This window comes from Papio anubis, chromosome 2, assembly GCF_008728515.1.
Source record: "Papio anubis isolate 15944 chromosome 2, Panubis1.0, whole genome shotgun sequence".
NCBI lineage: Eukaryota > Metazoa > Chordata > Mammalia > Primates > Cercopithecidae > Papio > Papio anubis.
Window position 1 is genome coordinate 189,546,612 of NC_044977.1, and position 20,874 is coordinate 189,567,485.

The 20,874-nt window shown below is 35.8% G+C and overlaps 1 protein-coding gene across 9 annotated transcripts in view; it reads left to right on the forward strand.

Moving 5' to 3' along the window:
• Positions 1 to 20,874, forward strand: part of OPA1 (OPA1 mitochondrial dynamin like GTPase) — a 107,149-nt gene that overhangs the window by 31,883 nt on the left and 54,392 nt on the right. For all 9 annotated transcript variants that reach the window (XM_021934994.2, XM_021934997.2, XM_021934999.2 and 6 more), the window contains 14 exons: positions 1,239 to 1,292; positions 5,024 to 5,128; positions 6,810 to 6,896; positions 7,551 to 7,664; positions 12,411 to 12,491; positions 12,611 to 12,685; positions 13,017 to 13,088; positions 13,172 to 13,271; positions 13,616 to 13,746; positions 15,209 to 15,281; positions 15,384 to 15,456; positions 16,734 to 16,849; positions 17,758 to 17,822; positions 18,493 to 18,569. In XM_021934994.2, coding sequence (XP_021790686.2) covers positions 1,239 to 1,292; positions 5,024 to 5,128; positions 6,810 to 6,896; positions 7,551 to 7,664; positions 12,411 to 12,491; positions 12,611 to 12,685; positions 13,017 to 13,088; positions 13,172 to 13,271; positions 13,616 to 13,746; positions 15,209 to 15,281; positions 15,384 to 15,456; positions 16,734 to 16,849; positions 17,758 to 17,822; positions 18,493 to 18,569 — 1,223 coding nt within the window. The remainder of the gene's footprint in view (positions 1 to 1,238; positions 1,293 to 5,023; positions 5,129 to 6,809; positions 6,897 to 7,550; positions 7,665 to 12,410; positions 12,492 to 12,610; positions 12,686 to 13,016; positions 13,089 to 13,171; positions 13,272 to 13,615; positions 13,747 to 15,208; positions 15,282 to 15,383; positions 15,457 to 16,733; positions 16,850 to 17,757; positions 17,823 to 18,492; positions 18,570 to 20,874) is intronic.

Sequence of the window (20,874 nt, forward strand, 5' to 3'; positions counted from 1 at the left end):
AAAAAAAATATGCAAGGGTTGTCATCTATATTGTTGAAATAAAAAATTGACGAAATTATGAGAAAGTATTTAGAAATAGAAATTAAAATCTTAACTCTTCATATTGTGGACAAGAGTTATTAATGTCTACCTGAATGAGCAAATCATTTAAAACTTTTTCATGTATATTTGCTGCCATGTTGTGTTGTGATTGCTCAAATAACCAATGAATGAAGATCAACAAGGATTTAAATGAAGAAGAATATGAATTTTACTATTTTCTCCTGTGAAATAAGTTCATATTTACAAGTTTTGATTTTCAGAAGTTAGACAATTATTTTTAAAGGCTGGGGATGACAACTTCTGCCTCTTACCAAGAAGTCAAAGCACAGTTATGTGAATTCGTCATAAATTACATCATTTCTATTATATTTGATTATTATATTTTGTATTTATAATTGTATTGTGACTACTTTAAAACCTGTTATACAATAAAATTGTTTGTTTTTTAATATTTTATTTTAGAATTACTAGCATTAATAACAATTTGAAGTAGTTTACACAATACCTGTGGGTTTTGTTTTTGTTTTATATTCAAATTAATTTTAGTTGCTTTACTTGGCTTCATTGCTATGGATGCATTCTCTGTATTATGAGTTAGCAGAACTTTCCTTGAAACTGAATTTAAAAGCAAGCATTTGGCTCCACTTAAATCTCTGAAAATGCGCAACTTGTTCTTTGCATTTATTATATAATTCGCTACTTATGGTACAGAAATGGATACAATACAAAAATATTTCCCTATAAGATACACTGTGACCAATGAACTTTTTAAATAGCTGTCAACAGTAACATGTATTTGACTTTTCAAAACACATTTCTGGAGGGATATCAGTGCTTTATTTCCCCAAATATCTGAGTCCCTATGCTTTAGTACAAAACAGCTTCTGAAGAATTTAGTAACCATATGTGTTGATTTCTTGTTTTTCTAACTAGTCTTTCATAAGAAATGACTAGAATAGCAACAGGAAAATGATTGCCTTTTAAGGTTTTTGTTTCTCAATATAAAATTTTGGTGAACTATTTTTATTGATAAATACAGATATTTTTACTTAAATCACTTGATTTAAAATTACTTTGATTAAATATGCATATGAAGTCAGTTTTTTTAACTCTCAATACTTAGCAAAAAAATTTAACTTGTTGCACATTCTGTATAAACCTAATTCTATTCAACTAAAATTATTTTAAACATTTAGGTGTCAGACAAAGAGAAAATTGACCAACTTCAAGAAGAACTTCTGCACACTCAGGTAATCGTGATGACTAAGAAAATCTAGGGACTTTTAAAAATTATATTCGAATATAACTTTGGTGATTGGACATTTATTTTTTCAACAGAGCAAAATTTGGAATGTTAATGATAGAACCTTATTATCAATAGATACAAAAGCTAATTGAGAAATAAGGAATAAAGATGGAACTAGATAAGTATGGAGTTAACTCATTTATATGTAAAAACCTATTTTGAGTGAATCTTACGCCCAAAAGGAAGAAAGTGGCTTGTCCTTAAAAACCATGCCTGCATTTTTACATTGATAAGCTAATACAGTTAAAGAAATTTGAGTTGAGTCTACCTCATCGTTCTAGTGGGCTCTCAGGAAGCTTTTACTTTGCTTCACAAGTCTGAAACCAGACAATGCTTATCTAAAGTTCTTTTTCTGGCACTACTTAGAAAAGCTATTTTCTTATAGTTGGTAATAAAATTATTATTTTAAGGACCTATTTTGTGCAGTGTAATGAGTGGATAACATTCTAGTACAAAATTACCCTATCACAGCCCGGCGCGGTGGCTCACGCCTGTAATCCCAGCACTTTGGGAGGCCGAGGCAGGTGGATCACGAGGTCAGGAGATTGAGACCATCCTGGCTAACATGGTGAAACCCCGTCTCTACTAAAAATACAGAAAATTAGCCACGCATGGTGGTGGGCACCTGTAGTCCCAGCTACTCGGGAGGCTGAGGCAGGAGAATGGTGTGAACCCAGGAGGCGGAGCTTGCAGTGAGCCCAGATGGCACCACTGCACTCCAGCCTGGGCAACAGAGCGAGACTCTGTCTAAAAAAAAAAAAAAATTACCCTATCACTCAATCATCAGTTTTTCTATGTAGGTAACACTGACATGCATTAATTAACTTATTTTTTAAAGTTCAAAGAGTTACTGTCAGCTGGGCATGGTGGCTCATGCCTGTAATCCCAGCACTTTGGGAGACTGAGGCAGTAGGATTGCTTGAGCCCAGGAGTTTGAGACCAGCTTGGGCAACCCAGAGAAACCCCGTATCTACAAAAAAATTTTTAAAAATTAGCCAGGTGTGTGGTTTGTGCCTGTAGTCCTAGCAACTGGGAGGCTAAGGCAGGAGGATCACTTGAGCCCCAGGAGGTCAAGGTTACTGTGAGCCATGATTGCTCCCTGGCCAACAGAGCAAGACCCTGTCTGGAAGAAAAATAAAAAAAAAGAAGAAGAGTTTATCTTGGATCTCTTTTTTGTGAAAAAGTGGAACAACTACAAGTTGAGTATCTCTTATCTGAAATGCTTGGGGCCAGCATATTTTGGATTTCAGATTTTTGAATTAGGGATAGTCAATTTGTAGTATATGTTGAGTCACAGATTTCTTTGGTATCTATTTATTGCATCTCAAACCTCACTATACCCTAGACTCAACTGTGCTCTGAGTGGCACTATATATATGTTTTTAAGGCTTCCTAGCCAGGCGATTCCAGTCTGCAACCAGGGGTAAGAATCACTGGTCACAAAGCACAGCCTCTGGAGCACATTAGAAATGCACATTCTTGACCCCGTCCCATACCTACTGAAGAATCAGAAACTCGGAGTGAAACCCAGCAATCTGTTTTTAAAAGCCCTCAAGGTAATTCTGATGCATTCTAAAGTTTGAGAATTATTGTTCTAGAGCTTTGAGAGACAGCCAAATAGCACATCTCTTCAGGATGGCTACAGATTGGCTTCTGTACCACAGAATGTTTCCATCCCCAGAAAATGTAGACCCCAAAATTGATTTTGTGCTTACAAAGAAATGAGTCAGTGGAAATTCTACCCTCTTATATATCCCTTGATATAAACCCTTCAATTTGTGCAGCTGTAATTGGCAGCCACTAGGCGCTGATAGACTGTATTATGGAGAATTCACTGGGTTTTCTGTATCAATGATGTCCAATAGAAATATGCAAGCCACCTGTGTAATTTTTAATTTTTACATTAAAAAATGGTAAAAAAGAAATGTGGAATTAGTTTTAATAATATATTTAACCTAGTCTATCCCAGATAGTATCATTTCAATATGTGATCAGTATAAAAAATATTAATGAGGTGTTTTACACTTACAGCACAATCTCACTTCAGACCAGCCACATTTCAGGTCCTTGATAACTACATGTGGCTAGTAGTTGCCGTATTAAACAACACAGATCTAATCCTTAGGTACTACCACAATTTTGTTATATATACTATTATAAATATAAATGAATAAGTTTATGTAAAAATATGTTTATAGTAGAGTCTAGCTAGTAGTTCTGTCTCATACTATGTATGTGTTCAATTATGTATGTGTTCTTTTAATTTGGCTTGAGTTGGACTTTCTGTAAGGATAGAACCATGATTTCCTGTTACTTACTTTGTTCTTGAAAGATTCCAATAAACTAAAAAGAGTGTAAGGAATATTTTCTGTTATAAAAGGTATGATATTATAAGTTGGACATAAACATTCTGCTGTTTGTAGGAAGGGGTTATTTTTAATAGGTTTCTCTGTATTGTTAATGTTTTGAGAAGAAATAAAAGCTGGGAAGACAAATTAGAAAGGATCAAATTTATTTGAGAAGGAAAATGTGTAGCCAAGCAACTACTTGACAAAAAAAAAAACCTGTTTAGACATATTAGTCTTCTTTAAAATTCTGTTTTTATATCATTATTTTGTGTGTGTATGTCAAATAGTTGCTTGACTACACATTTTCCTTCTCAAATAAATTTGATCCTTTCTGATTTGTCTTCCCAGCTTTTTTTGTCTTTGCCAGGCTGGAATGCAGTGGTGCAGTCTTGACTCACTACAACCTCTGCCTCCCGGGTTAGCGATTCTCCTGCCTTAGCTCCCTGAGTAGCTGGGACTACAGGCACCCGCCACGACGCCCGGCTACTTTTTGTATTTTTAGTAGAGACAGGGTTTCACCATGTTGTCCAGGATGGTCTCGATCTCTTGGCCTTGTGATCTGCCCACATCGGCCTCCCAAAGTGCTGGGATTACAGGCATGAGCCTCTACGCTCAGCTTATATCATTCTTTTAAATATTAATATATTATCTCTGGACACGGAAATACAACAAAACATAGAAGAGTTTGAGCCTCTGACAGACCTCTATTCCCAACCCTGCTTCTCTACTAGGTGACCTTGGGCAGGCTGTCAGATATTCCTTGCTCTTTATTCCTAGTCTGTGTAATTCCTGCTTTATGGGGTTTTTGTGAAGGTTAAGGGAGTTAATGCGTTTGCAACACTTACTAAGGAGTCTGTCACATAATGCATGCTTGGGTACTGCTAGCTATTATTATTTTATAGCATCTTAATTAAAACATAAAATAATGCGAAGAAAGGGAAGAATCTGAATTTTTGTCAAATGGCCCTGTAATATGAAGACTTAAAATTTTGGTATAATGGGAAATATTCCCTTCTAGAATGTACTTAAGAACTGCTTGTTTAAATTCTTACATTTTTAGTATTTCAGAATAATTTTTTCATTGCAAGTAGCAAGGAATTTTCCAAATGAAATTCTTAATTATGATAGGAAATTACATTTCCACTTTTTGTAAGAGATAATAATCATTGTTTATTTTATTCCCAATGTTTTCATAGATGCTTTTAAAATGTAATACATTTTAAATAGGAGATATGACTTCCATATTTTGGAAGATTTTAATTTAGACTTTATACTATTTGATAACCCATCTTTTTCTTATATAGTTACACTTATTATTTTGTTGCAGTTAAAGTATCAGAGAATCTTGGAACGATTAGAAAAGGAGAACAAAGAATTGAGAAAATTAGTATTGCAGAAAGATGACAAAGGCATTCATCATAGAAAGCTTAAGGTATTCTAAGTTTATCTTGTTTATTCTCAAAACTTTACTGCTTAGCATTGTGTGTTCATCAGTACCAGGTTTTAAGGAGCTGTAAAGTATGCTGTCATCCTTTTCTTTCTAATCTAATGTCCTTGGAGGATGGAAGATCTCTTCCTATACTTAACACATTTTAAAAGTTGTAGTCTCCAAATGCTTGTTTTATACCATGCCCATAAAATCTTTACATGTTATTTCATGTGAATCAGTTTATTTTTCTGAAATATCTAGTTTATCTCTAGGTTTAACTTTTACATAAAATTTTATATAAAATCAGAATTGTTAATTGATGGACATGTAAGTGACTTATCATTATTGCTTTGCTTGTATGCCAGTGAATGATTAGACCACTTTCTTCAGTTTTTAAAAAATTAACACTTTTTTTCTAAGAAGAGCTTTCTTAGGCATTTCAAAGAATTTTTGAAAAAGTATGTGCTGGTATTGTTACCATCAGCACATTGGTGAACTTATTTATCAATAAATTGAGTCTTACTATTCCCCACCAAACTAAGCCATATGTGCTAAATTGAATTGAAACAATTATTTAACTTAAATCTCATATAAATAAGCAGGGTTTATATGTAGCAAAACTACAGTAAATCATGGCATATACATTCTGTAGTCACAGTACAAAGATAATATTATAGTTCTAGCTTAACAAACATGCATTAGTAGCTTTGACTCTAAATCATGACTGCACAAAACAGATCGATAACATGACTGTTTACAAGTGGCACTTAGAACTGAGAAAAGTCATTTCCAAGTGCTAATATATGTAGAGTTTACCTCAGAAACAGTATTTTCTCTCATAAAATGCAGTGGCAATGAACATTTTTTATTTTTGGGTGGGTGGGTTGGCAATTGCTTGCCATTTAATTTTTTCAGGGATTAAGAAATGAAAGGAACCTTAAGCCATCATTTTGCTCCTGCCTTAGCATTAAAACTTATCCATAATGATTAAATGCTTGATGGTACCCCTTTTTTTCAGGCCTGTTTTTTTGTTGTTGTTATTCATTCATTCATCAAATAATTACATGAAGCTTGTTACATGCAATACAAGGCACCACGTTCTATTCTGATTCTACAGCAAGAAACGATACAGGATATTTGCCCTTGCTACACTCGTATTTCAGCCTGCCCAGTTGTCAGTGGATACTTAACCACTCTTCCTGGTTTAACCATCTTCCTGGTTTATCCTTTATTCAGATGTTTGCTTGCACGTGCTCTCTATCCCCTTCCCTCTTTCTCCCTCATGCATGCCTCAAACTTGGCAAAGAATAATGTCATTGTCAGTTGGTTACCTGACCACCTTATTTTGCCTTTTTGGTGCTAATGGTCTTTCCTTGCATTCAGTATTAGCTCATCAGTATTAAGTAATAATTTCCATCTTATTTAATGAGAATGTTAGGAAATCCTGAATTAATTAACTTTATTAAATCATTGTATCTAAATAAAATAAACTGAATGATAAATGGACTTTTAATCTGTACTATTTTAGTTTTTACTGTGAAGATGTATTTATGTAATTTGAGAAATCAATACAATGATTGTGGAAATTTCAATTTGAATTTATCATTTTTTTCTCTTGACACATCTGTTATGTTTTTTCTGTACTTTCACTGTTTTATATTATAATTTTTTAAAATTTTTACAGAAATCTTTGATTGACATGTATTCTGAAGTTCTTGATGTTCTCTCTGATTATGATGCCAGTTATAATACACAAGATCATCTACCACGGGTATGTGAAAAATTGATAGTGAACTTGCCAATTAGCAAAAAAAGAAGCAGCTTTGCTTCTTAAAAATTATGTGTATATATGTACACATACACATATATATATACTGGATGTAGGCATTTATATTTTTGATATAATCTTACATGTTCCAAGTAATGTTTTAAGCAGTATTATTTGACTATTTTAGTTCATTATAAATATAAGTACATTATATTTATGAGTTACTATATGTGTTATGAAGGACGATATTTGTGTTATATAGTCATAATATTTGTAGTAAATACTGAACAGTGGATTAAATTAGCCATATGCGTGAAATTTAACCTTATAGAATTGAAAATGTGTTTGTAAAGAGTAAACTAGGTAGGGAAAAGACTTACAGAAAGTTAACAACCTGGTTTTAGAAACAGTGGTTTAAATTAGCACAAGTTTTTAAAATAAAAATTAGGCTGTAAATAGTGGATCCAATTACTGTTTTGCTGTTCCTATTTTCCATGTGCATACATGTAGCAATCTTTTTTTATGGATTTTAAAACATTTTTTTCACCTGTACAAATTTTAAAAGACTAAAAAACCTCAGAGCAGCATTACAAATAGGTTTAAATTTTAATTTGGTATCAGAAAAATATGAGTAAGTGTTCTTTGTGTTGTGGGAAGGTTGTTGTGGTTGGAGATCAGAGCGCTGGGAAGACGAGTGTGTTGGAAATGATTGCCCAAGCTCGAATATTCCCGAGAGGATCGGGGGAGATGATGACGCGTTCTCCAGTTAAGGTAAGAAAATAGGCCGTCTCAGTGACGTTCCTTAGGAGAGTAACCGCTTCAATGAGATCTGTTCATTGTGTTGAAATGAAGACTTTCAACCAAAGAAAGAATTGATACATAGCGTTTGGAATGATCCCTAGTGTGGAAATCAGTAGGAGGCACAGCCAGGAGGCCAGTGCGGCAGGAGGTGAGTGAGGGGAGAGTGGTAGGAGAGGATGTCAGAGACCCAGTTGGGAGGCCTTTGGATTTTATTCTGAATAAAATAAGAGAGAAGTTAAGAAAATGAGAATATTGGAAGTGGAGTCAATGAATATAGATAATTTTCTAGTTTTATTGTGACAAAAGAGCAGAGAAATGAGGCAGTAGCAATTGAATATTGTTGAATTAAGGGAAGGTTTTTAACCTGTTTCCTGTTTAGAAAAAACGTGCAGCTCACCACCAGTGCTTGTTTAATTTTACGTAAACACTCTTTGAAGCTGAAGCAAATCTGACTAATTTTCAGTGTGAAAATAAAATATAAAAACTGTTCTTAGAGTTATTTCTAAACAGTACTAACATCAGAATCATCTCAATCATCAGAAGGTCTGTTTTTTAAAAGTCAGATTTATCAGATGAATCTTTGGCCAACAACTTTTTGAGAATGATGTAAACATCACACATAGAAATTCTACGTTTTCTAGGATTTGACATTTTCAGCTATTGAAAATTACTATATTTTGTAAATGGAAATACTCCTACTAAAAACAGAATGCTTTCAATAGAATGATGTCTTTTGTTTCCAAAATCAGTATACTAGAGCGATGCGAAAATCATAATAAAAGCGAGATATTTTACGGCAGAGTTGTCTTGGGGCAAACACTGCAGCTGCAAGCGCTGCTGGCAAGTATTGTCGGAGCAAGTGGGAAAAGGGTTAAAGATTTCTATATGCTGATTATAATGATTTAATAAAGGGCGGAAATGATGCAGGAAAGAGGGAAAATTACAAGAGCAAAGTGGCTGAGGTGAAGGAGATTGCAGCTTGGTGTACTAGTCCATATCTAGGCACGCTGACAGTTTCTCCATGGTCATAGGAAGAAGGCATGGGGCTGCAGAGTCTTACATTGAACAGATATTTACGGAATGCTTAATGTGTACCAGCAGCGTTCTGGGCAATATGTTGGTAAACAGCAACAACAAAGAAGATCCTTGCCATGATGGAGGGTATGTTCTAGCAGAGGGAGACAGATAATAGATAATAAATATAATACATGACTGTATAGTATGTTGGAAGACAGTAGTGTTGTACAAAAAGAAAAAGTAGAACCAGGCAAGGAGAATGGGGGTGCCAGGGTATTCATAGATTGCATTGATAAGGTGGCATTTGAACCAAGATTTGCAGAAAGTGAGGGAGTAGTCATTTAGATATCCTGTGTTCAGCAAGGAGAATAGCTGATGCAAAGCCTCTGAGGTGGTTGTGTGGCTGGCATGTTCAAGGAATAACACAGAGGCCTGTGTGGCCAGGTCGGAGTGAAGAGCTAGCCATGGTCGGGGCGAATGATGACATTAGAGGAATAATGGAGAGCAGGGAGCAGCAGATCAATAAGGCCTTATAGGCCATTGTACAGACTTGCGTTTTATTTTAAGTAAAATGAGCCAGTGCAGGATTTCGAGCAAAGTAACAACAGTGCCTTTTAAAAGGCTACTCTTTTGAAAATAGTTATAGGCAAGATGTAGAACCAGGGAGTCCAGACTACTGGAGTATCCAGGTGATTCTTGAGCTAGGGAAGTAGCAGTGAAAGTGATAAGAAATGGATAGATGATAAATGTATTTTGAAAGTAGAATTAACAGGATTTCTTGACGGGTTTGATATGGAGAAGGGAGAGAAGAAAAGCGATGGGGAGAGAGAGAGGATGTGTCAGTCATCAGTGATGGCTCCAGGGTTTGTAGCCTGAACAGATTGAAGGATGTAGTTTGCGTGGAAGTCTGTCAGTGGATCGAGTTTGGGGGAAGAAGATCAGGGGTTCAGTTTTGGACTTGCTGAGTGGTGATAACAAGCAGTTGGGTATAGCAGTTTAGACAGAGGTCTGGGCCAGAGACATACATTTAGGAGTCATGATCAACTATCTAAAAGTAGTATTTAAAGTCATGATCTTACTGGAGAAGATCTTGAAGGGAGTGAGTAGAGATAGAGCAAGCAGTATATTCTGGGCACTCTGAACATTAAGATGTTGAAGGAAGAAAAAATAACAAACGAATGTGTGAAGGCACAACCGGTGTAGTAAGAGGGAAAGCAGGGCAGTTCAGTGCACGCAAAGTGGGGTAAAGAAATATGGAGTAGGGGGGAGTGATAAGTGAGGTCACATGCTGCTGATCCATCAAGGAAGGTGAAGATAGAAACCAGTCATTGAGTTCACCAGTGGAGGCAAGAAAGGGGAATGTGTGGAAGTTTCCTTCTGATTTCTTCTGCTTACTCAGTGAAATACTAAGCCAAATGATCAGCTCTTAATTAGAAAGGAGAAGAGATTGAAGACTGAGGCAGGAAGAAAAAGTGAAGTCTTTTAAGAGATTCTGGTGACTCTAGGAGTGAATCAGTGGAGGAAGTCAAGTGATATTAGGATTGCTGAGTTGGACTGAAGTCCCTTTAAGTTCTGTGGACATACATTTTAAATGAATCTGTATGATTGTGTTTTGTTTTTTTCGTGTTCAGCTGGTGGGGGTAGGTGTACAGTAATTGGAAAATTGAAATTACCAAGAATTATGGCAAGAATAGTGGGAGAAAGACAGTGAGGCTGATGCTGAAATCTTCAAGAAATGAAATCTGTTTACAAGTGCAACAGGACCTGGGCAGCCTAGTGTGATTCATCCAAATTGCACTTTTGTGGGTCTAGCTATGAATTGAACTGTGTTATGTGTTACTAGTTGTTCTGTGTGTGGTACTGCGTGAACGTACCAGACTTTACATACCCCTTTTACTATCGATGGGAATTTGGGGTACATCTAACCTAGAGAAAAAAACAAAATGGACCTTAGACTACATCTCATATCATGTTCAATAATCAGTTGTAAAAACGTGGGAAAGAAACCCACCTTTTACATTGTTACTAGCACCCTAATTGTAGAGGCTGTGGATGATAGTTCAAGAAGGAATTAATTTTGTTTTGGCAGGCAGAGCGTGACCAGGCAGAGCGTGAACAGGCAGAGCGTGAACAGGCAGAGTGTGAACAGGCAGAGCGGATACAGGCAGAGTGTGAACAGGTGTCCTTGAAACAGATGAGGCTGGTCTCTTTCCGGTGTGTCGTTGGTCCCTTAGTGTTTACTGGAGCTTCTCTTTGACCAACCCTGAATTCCAGTGTTTTGTTTCCCCAGAGCAGTGAAAGTGCCAGAATCCCAACTTAGCATTTTAACCTCCTTAGCAGCTTCTTTCTGCTTGGTTTCTTAATATGTGAATGCCTGGAAAGGAAACTGCACAGGATGTAGGGTTTCGTTTTGGAGGTTTATTTCTGCAGTCTGTTTTTCTCTGGGATTGTGGCACGTTAAGACGTGACTGCTTGATAACTCTGAATTCCAGTCTTGTCTACTCAGCCCAGTGACACTGCCACACATTTTAAGTTTTTCTCTTGGGCCTTTGCCCTGTGCTACAAATCAGCAAATCCTCTGATGGAAAATAGCTACAGGAAAATCCTTCCAGCTTAGGCTGGCCACTATGGTTGCTTTCAAACAGCTGTTTATTGTTTTTTAATCTAGCCTGTTATAGCTAATCTCAGTAGAAGGAGTTGTATAGAAAAGTGGCAATTAGAAGTTTAGAAGTTCTTGTGAAACCACTGACTGTTAATATACATTGCTATAACATTTCTTGGCCAGGCGCGTTGGCTCATGCCTGTAATCCCAGCACTTTAGGAGGCCGAGGAGGGCGGATCACCTGGTCAGGAGTTCAGGGCCAGCCTGGCCAACATGACGAAACCCTGTCTCTACTAAAAGTACAAAAATTAGCCAGGCATGGTGGTGGGTGTCTGTGATCCCAGCTACTCGGGAGGCTGAGGGAGGAGAATCACTTGAAACCAGGAGGCTGAGATTGCAGTGAGCCGAGATCACGCGACTACACCCCAGCCGGGTGACAGAATGAGACTCCGTCTCAAAACAAACAAAAAAACAAACAAAACAAAATTTCTTTCCCAAATATCACTCCTTGAGTGAAGCCTGTCGTAGCTCCCTTATAGTCAGTTCCATTCTCTTCTGTGGCACTCTAGGTTTTGCCACTCTCTTCTGTTATGTCTGTGTATATTTCTCCCAGCATGTAGTGAGGTCTAAAACCGGGACAGTCAGCTCTGTGTTTCCCCACCTACAACACCTGACACATAGTTCAATCTCTATAGATACTGAACGAATGAATTGTCCTTTACCTAAATTCATCTTTGAAGTTAAATGCAAGGTTTCCTTTTAGTGTTTTAGAGAGATGATTTTGGGCTTAGTGCTGTGTATAACCTTGACTGGGGAAAGAAAGAGGCAGCAGCATTTTAGGTCATAAGAGATAAAAGGAACCAGCATTCTTGTTGGGAAATCACAACATGTGTGACATATGTACAAACAGTACAAATACAAAATTATTGCCTTCTCAGAACTACCATGTTGACAACTTCAGGGAGTGTGCCAGCAGTAGTGTGAAGAGACTCTTGGATTTGTGCAATGCAGTAGCCCTGTCTAGACCACATAAGGGCTGTGGGAATTAATAGTAGTTGTAAGTGCATCATTACATCTCAGTTTTCTGTTACTATCAGGTGACTCTGAGTGAAGGTCCTCACCATGTGGCCTTATTTAAAGACAGTTCTCGGGAGTTTGATCTTACCAAAGAAGAAGATGTAAGTAAAATTCATCTAAGGTTGATATGTGTAATTTTATAACCTGGATGAGCTTATAAAAAACAATTACAGAATATTTGTGAATTAAGATTTTCTTAGAATTTTGTGTTTTCCATTAGCTTGCAGCATTAAGACATGAAATAGAACTTCGAATGAGAAAAAATGTGAAAGAAGGCTGTACTGTTAGCCCTGAGGTAAGGGTTACAATTCATTTCAGTGACATTTTATGGAAATTAAATGTTTATGATTTCAGATAAATCATAACTTGGTATCGATGTTTAGATTGCTGCTGTTCCAAGATATGTAGAGCTTTTTTAAAAAAAAAAAAAAATCCAAATAATATATCATTTTGTGGGTAATTTTCCAGAATACTTACTTTTAGGATCAGAGAAAGAATACCATTTTTGTGAGCATCTTATCTGAATGGATGAGATACAGAATTTTCAGAATATATTTCACCAAAAAAATTCTTAACAAATTCCCCCCAAAATTTAGCAGTATTTTATTTTTATTTTTCCTGAATAGACCATATCCTTAAATGTAAAAGGCCCTGGACTACAGAGGATGGTGCTTGTTGACTTACCAGGTGTGATTAATGTAAGTATATACAAAACATGTATTTTATTTTATTCCTATTGTGTGAAGCATTTATAATGACATTTAAAACCTTTTTCTTTAAGACTGTGACATCAGGTATGGCTCCTGACACAAAGGAAACTATTTTCAGTATCAGCAAAGCTTACATGCAGAATCCTAATGCCATCATACTATGTATTCAAGGTAAATCATATCAAAAGATTTTACTATACTGATATATTTTCTTCTTTAGCAATCCAAGCTTTGCATTAGTTTGCATTACGTAAACATACAAGATAAATGCATTTTTTGCCTTCTCTTCATATTTATTTTATTAGCAAATAAAATCGAAGTTGAAATTATTTTGATAAGTTTTACATAAGCATCATTGAAATTTTTATTGGCTAGGATTTCTTTTTAGTAAATAACGTAAATGTATTAAAATCTTTCTTGCTATAATGTAGGCACAGGGGTATAATTTGTGCCAAGTTTTAAAAATCTACTTTACATCTTAAAATTCCACAGTGTCATTTTGTAATTTTTTTCAGACGGATCTGTGGACGCTGAGCGCAGTATTGTTACAGACTTGGTCAGTCAAATGGACCCTCATGGAAGGAGAACCATATTCGTTTTGACCAAAGTAGACCTGGCAGAGAAAAATGTAGCCAGTCCAAGCAGGGTGAGATCAAATTCTTTGTTGCAAGCATAGATTCTTTGTAAAAGCTCCAACTGTGATAGGGATTGGTTATTTTAAAAAAAGCAAACAACAGAAAAACACCTTACAACTAAGATTTATTACAATGAAAGGATAAAGCAAAGTCACAAAAGGAAATGGTACATGGTATGAAATCTGAAGGAGATCAGGCTCACATTCCCACTAGTTCACTCCCAGGAGACTCACATAGGGCACATTTAATTCCTCCAACAACAAGCTGCTTGTTAGAGACTCAGCTCCTAAGGTTTTCATTGGAGGTTAGTCATTTCGGCACCCTCATGTACCAAAATTATTTCATACTCCCAAAAGGAAAGCCTATGTTATAATTAAACGACATTACTTGAGTAGTGAGCCACAGTTATATAGGGAAAGGTTTATATCAGTGTAGGGAACTGTTTACCATTTAAGTTTTCAGATACAAGCCAAAGGCAGGCAGGCCTTTTTAAGGATAGTAGTCTCAGGCCTGCTATGTTAACCCTTTTCTAGGTAGCCACCATAACCTCTGCTCTGCCTTATTTTTAAGGGTAAGGCCTGCCATGGCATTAATGGTTCTGATATGGAGAAGGGGAGAAGTGAGGTAGAAACAAATTTCTGTGGCCTCCTCCCCATCTTTCTTCATTCATTTCATTTCTTTCAACTGTGGGATAGTGAGTTTATATTTCTTCTGAGATGCAACTGAAGCTTATTTCAGTCCTTTTTGTATAAAAGATTCAGCATTAGCTTAGGTGTAACTGATTCTCATCCCATTATTAATCTGAGTGGGCTTCAGTGGGTAGAAACTAACATATGTGAAAGATCTCTGTGCAAATATGCATTTTTCTGGGTACATAGTCTATGTTTTTTTGTTTTGTTTTGTTTTGTTTTGTTTTTTTGTCACATTTAGAAATGGATTTTTGATCCTAAAAGAGTTGAGAACCAGTGGATCCAAATATTAAAGAAGAAGGTGGGAGGGGAGGAAGGAATAAAAGAAGACAATCCAGCTTGGTCAGAATTTAGATATTTGAAGAAAGTATGGAAAAATAATAATAGCTACCATTTATTGAGTGCTTCCTGCCTGGCACTGTGCTAAGTATCATATTGTCCCATAATCTCATCAACCTTTTGGAAAAAATTAAGTTGTTTACTTAAGGTCGCATAACTACTAGGCAGCAGAGCAGAAATTCAAACTAAGGTCTGTCTGACTTTCAAGAACTACACATCATTCCGGGTTTTTGATATGTGTGTTTTAATAATACATTTTCAATATAGTAAAATTAAATGTAGTTTTTTCAAATAGCAATGGAAAAACATTTTAAATGCTTTTGTGCAGATTTATCTATTTAACTATATACATGTATAGCATTATTTTGCTTTCTAAATTGTATATTATGCTTTTAAAACTATGTAAATTATATCTCACATTAATTTTTCCCACTTTTAAAAATAGATTCAGCAGATAATTGAAGGAAAGCTCTTCCCAATGAAAGCTTTAGGTTATTTTGCTGTTGTAACAGGAAAAGGTATGCAAAGATGGGTTATAATAACTTATTTTTAGTTTCTGTCATTTTCAAATAATACAGAGTAATTTTCTTGGTGAAAATTTGACCATCATTCTTCCCCAGGGAACAGCTCTGAAAGCATTGAAGCTATAAGAGAATATGAAGAAGAGTTTTTTCAGAATTCGAAGCTCCTAAAGTAGGTATCTTGTTAAAACATGTAAACATTTTACAGTAAGAGAGTAGCTTAAATTAAACTGTTTTCACTTAAAAGATCAGGTTTTATAACTATTAGTTTTACATCGGATTTCTAGAATTCTTCCCAAATAGTGAACTCTATCTAATAAGCAAGTCCTTAGCTACTTTTTAACAGAATTGAGAGCAGTTTATCACATGGTACAATACATAGTGGCATGCTTCCTTGGATGTGGACACCGAAAGACAACAAAGATCTCTGCCTCTTACTTTATTTTACTTATAAAGTGGTTTTAGAAAATCGACGCTTTCATTTTTAAATATGTGTACATATTTCTCTTACAATATTAGGAAAGGTTGGAGTGGGGTTGTCAAAGAAGTATCCCTAGATAGATACTGACAGGAGATAAGATAAGCAAAAAGAGCTAAAGACCAGTTGTATTACTGTATACTAAGACTTTAAATGTTGAGTTTCTGGAAATAGAAAAGTATGTTTGTTCCTAGGTTAGTATGGTAAGTCAAGATAGTTCTTGCAAACCATAATCTTACGTGCTTTGGGGAGTACACTGACAACATATAGAACTGTGCTGTCTAATGTGGTATCACTAGTTTTGTGTAGTTATTAAAATTTAAATTAGTTGGAATTAAATTAATTTCTGGAAGATGGCTTTCTTCATGTTCTTTTTAAAGGCATGGTGGCTCACGCCTGTAATCCTAGTACTTTGGGAGGCGAAGAGGGGCGGATCACTTGAGGTCAGGAGTTTGAGACCAGCCTGTCCAACATGGTGAAACCCCATCTCTACTAAAAATACAAAAAAAATTAGCTAGGCGTGGTGGTGCGCACCTGTAACCCCAACTACTCAGGAGGCTGAGGCGGGAGAATCGCTTGAACCCCGAGGGGGTGGGGGGCGGAGGTTTTAGTGACCCAGGATCACGCCACTGCACTCCAGCCTGTGTGACAGTGCAAAACTCCAGCTCAAAAACATAATAATAATAAAATAAAAGGTAACATTAAAGTTAAATTAGTAAAAATTCAGTAAAATTAAAAATGCAGTTCCTCAGTTACACTAGCCACACATTTCAAGGGCACAATAACCCAGTGTGCCAGTAGCTACCGTATTGGAATGTTTCCCTCATCACATAAATTTTATTGAATAGCGTTGGTATAAAAGGTAAGAGTGGCTGTTAGCAAGCACATTCACAGACTTGGTGGTAATATTGTTATCGTTTTTGTCATTTTAATATACTTTAGCTCTTGTTTTGTTTTTTTTTTTTAAATAGGACAAGCATGCTAAAGGCACACCAAGTGACTACAAGAAATTTAAGCCTTGCAGTATCAGACTGCTTTTGGAAAATGGTACGAGAGTCCGTTGAACAACAGGCAGATAGTTTCAAAGGTAGGTTGGATTTTTTTAAAGAAGCAGACAACTTAAAACATTTTATTAGCTGGCAGTCTTTGGCATCCATCCCATTCTGTACTTCTTTCCTTTAACAGTTGCTTGGTAGTTCATTTACAGTTAGACAATATCTGGAAAATAGAAGAATACAAACCTTCAGTTGTTATACAAGAACGAAATTTTTCCTTTCAGAGGAAGCATCTCTAGGAACACATTTGCAGAGTTCAAACAGATGAGAACGTTTGCTAGTGCTTGGAAGTACACAATAAATTACAGAGAATTCAGATTCACCCTGTTGAGGGCAAAGAGAGCAGATGTGTTGGGAAGCAGAGCACTCTGGACTTCATTTACATGGCACCATTTCCTGAATCAATGTCATGGTACCATTTCCTGAATCACTTTCCTGCTCAATGTCTTTTATCTGAAGGGAATATGTTTGCTTTCCCTTTTCCCATATGTAAATCCTACCTGATCCTACCTATTTATCCCAGTTGTCCGTCTGCAACCTTGTATTACTTTTATTTCCATTTTACAGAAGAGAAAACAGAAGACAGAGTAACTTACCCAAATAACTTACCCAGTGGCACACAGCATAGGTAAAAGACCCGGGATTTGCCTGTTGGTGGTACAACTACTGCAAAGTCCATTCTCTCAGCAGCTCTATGATACTAAGCTACTTCAGCTGTGTGCTAATGGATTTAACATGGAGAAACTAGAATCAGGGAGAATAGTTTTGAAAGCTGTTGCAAAAATGAAATTCTGAGACGTTGAGATCCCAGAGTACTAAGGGGTGATAGGCACACTCTCAGAAATTCACTTAATACAGAGGACATGTATTTTAACCGCTTTAACAACTGCATCTGGAAAGAAGGAGAATCATCAAACTTGAACTTTTCCTTCTTCCTCAGCAACACGTTTTAACCTTGAAACTGAGTGGAAGAACAACTATCCTCGCCTGCGGGAACTTGACCGGGTAATATTTGGATACTCATGTATTTTGTATGTGTCTTAATTTAATGTTGTGTGCTGACTAAATTTATGTTGAGAGAAAAATCCGATGAGCTAAATTACTTTGGTTTTGACTATAACTACTAATTTGTAAGAATACATCTCTAGGAGCAGTTCTCTCTGACAATAATTTAAATTATTTATTATATGATATTAAAAACAGGGATTATAAGACGTCAAAACAAGTGTTGAAAATATTTTCTGAGAAGGTAATGAATATGCTTTAAAGGTTTTGTAGAATTCATGTATTCATGTAATTTAGTGGGAGTTAAACATTGTTTTTCCTTGATTTTAAAATGCCCATTAGTTAATAAAACACAGCATTAATGTGTAATTACTGATGTACTAAATTAATATGTATTGATGCTTTCATATAACGTGAACAAGTGTTATGTGAAAAACTGCATTCAACATTGAGAAGGTAGATATTTATGTCGGTTTCTTTGTCCTTATCTGGATAATGGCATTCCTAAAAAAAAGACACTAGAAGTGCATTTTTACTAGTCACGTGTATTTAAACCCAAATTCAGCCTAGTAGCCTGTCAAAAACCTCCTTTTGGTTATCTCTGAAAATCATGACGGGGTAAATTTACTGTCTTATGGAAATCTTACTTACTTGTATTTATATTGCCTAGAATGAACTGTTTGAAAAAGCTAAAAATGAAATCCTTGATGAAGTTATCAGTCTGAGCCAGGTTACACCAAAACATTGGTAAGTATTTGATATTAATCTCTTTTCTGAAAGACTTTACTGGCCGGGCGCGGTGGCTCAAGCCTGGAATCCCAGCACTTTGGGAGGCCGAGACGGGCAGATCATGAGGTCAGGAGTTCGAGACCATCCTGGTTAACATGGTGAAACCCTGTCTCTACTAAAAAGTACAAAAAAGTAGCCGGGCGTGGTGGCAGGCGCCTGTAGTCCCAGCTACTCGGGAGGCTGAGGCAGGAGAATGGCGTGAATCCAGGAGGCGGAGCTTGCAGTGAGCTGAGATCCGGCCACTGCACTCCAGCCTGGGCGGCAGAGCGAGACTCTGTCTCAAAAAAAAAAAAAAAAAGACAGACTTTACTATATGGGTTATAATGAAATACTAAAACTTAGATTGATAAAGCAGTGATTTATTATTACCTTGGCTCTTAGGCAAAAACACAATAATTTTTTTTTAGCAATATCTACTATTGTAGTCTAACCAGTTGAATTTCTGGAAGATGGTTTTCTTTATGTTCTTTTAAAATCTTGATTCTCTTTGCCTTTTCTTTATCTTATACTTAATAAATACATAATCATAATTTCTGTAAAGTCATTTAGGCAAAAATTTCATCAAATTGTACTTTAGGTAAATATCAACCTGTCAAAATTGGTTTATAAAGGGAGATTAGTATATATTTTCAGCTTCTCCATTCTGAATAAGAACAGTTAGTGCTTTCTGTACCATGTGGTTAATATGTTATATACAAATCACATTTTGAACTTAATGCTATTAATATTTGAAATTTTTAAAAATAGCAAGTAAATGCACCCTTTTGAAAAATTTTTTATGTTAATCTTTTCTAAGGCAAGCTTACCTTCAGTTTATGTTTTATGTAAGTTTGGCCATTCCTAAATTCAGTGGAAGGAGACATGGTAAAACAAGGTATTATAAATAACCTTGACATTTTTGTAGTCACATGTTAATTAACAAATTCCTCAGGCAGAAATTATCATTCTGATGAAGACTGGTATTTTTAAGAATTTATTCTTGGAGCACAACTATCCTCACTGCCATTCATTGTAAATATTTTCTGTACCTAGTCTATTGACTCAGTTAAAGGTTATCAAAAGTGATCCTTGATAGTGGTATCTAGTCTGTACATTTAAATTCAGCATCACTAGTTTCCTCATCTCAGTGCCCTTTCTTCGTCAGTGGTGAAACCTCTTCTGTCTTCAAGTAGTCCACATTTGCCTGTTTTTAATCTCCATTCCTTCTCCAAAAAAAAGAGATCTGATTTTATCTGTTCTTGTTGATTAATCAAATATTATTATGACACAACTTATGTTTATTTGTATCTTAGCCCAGTTCCATGGCTTTGTGTCAGTCAGCTTTGAAGTTACAAAGAGATACATAGGTTTACAGATTGAATATAATACTAGTTGCCTTGCTAGATTGTATGAGGGTATTTAATGTATATAAAAGTGATATATAAACTATAACAACTAATAATGCTGTTTATGGGGAGAAAATGTGGTCCTTCTATAAATTAATTTTTGGTATCATCAAATGGAAAGGTTAGTTTTGTTTGGACAGAGCAACCCTGAACTCAAAGTATTTCTTCACTAAAGTGAGCCTTGAAAATAAATGTAATTTATTTAATACAAAGGTAACTGAAGAGAATTGCCAAGGGACAATGAACGCATACCACCAGATTGCCCACTGAAAAGGCAAGGGCCAGAACTAGGACATCTGGCTGCTAGAGATTTATTTGCGTAAGCTGCTGGATCATATATGATTCTCTGTTTTTTCAGACTGTAGAGGCTGAAAAAATGTTATGCTAACACAAATATAAATCAGAATAGCAGGTCCAAGCCTTAGCTGTTCATGCCACATTGAATTCAAGTGCATTACACCCCAAATATTTTCCAAATATTTTATTATTGTGACATAGTTGATGTTGTCTTGAAGTTTCTGTTGGTATGTTTTTGTTGAATAATGCCTATGTGATATTTTAGGACAATGCCTAAAATGCTTACAATTATTTAAGTCATAAGACTGTTTAATTTATATTTAGTTATCTGGAAACAGTGTTAAAAGCATTTTATGTCCTAACATGACAGTTTGTTATTTATTTGTAGACATTCCACTGTCCTTTGGTTAAGTTTTAGGAAGGTTATTAGGGGTATAGATTTGACATATAATACATTATAGTTGGAAATAGGCTCTCAGCATTTTTACGCCGTGCCTGGTTTTCAAGAATGAATCACTGACATTCAGCAGGAGGTATTGATGTATCATTAACATCATGTGACCATCAATGTAGATATATCT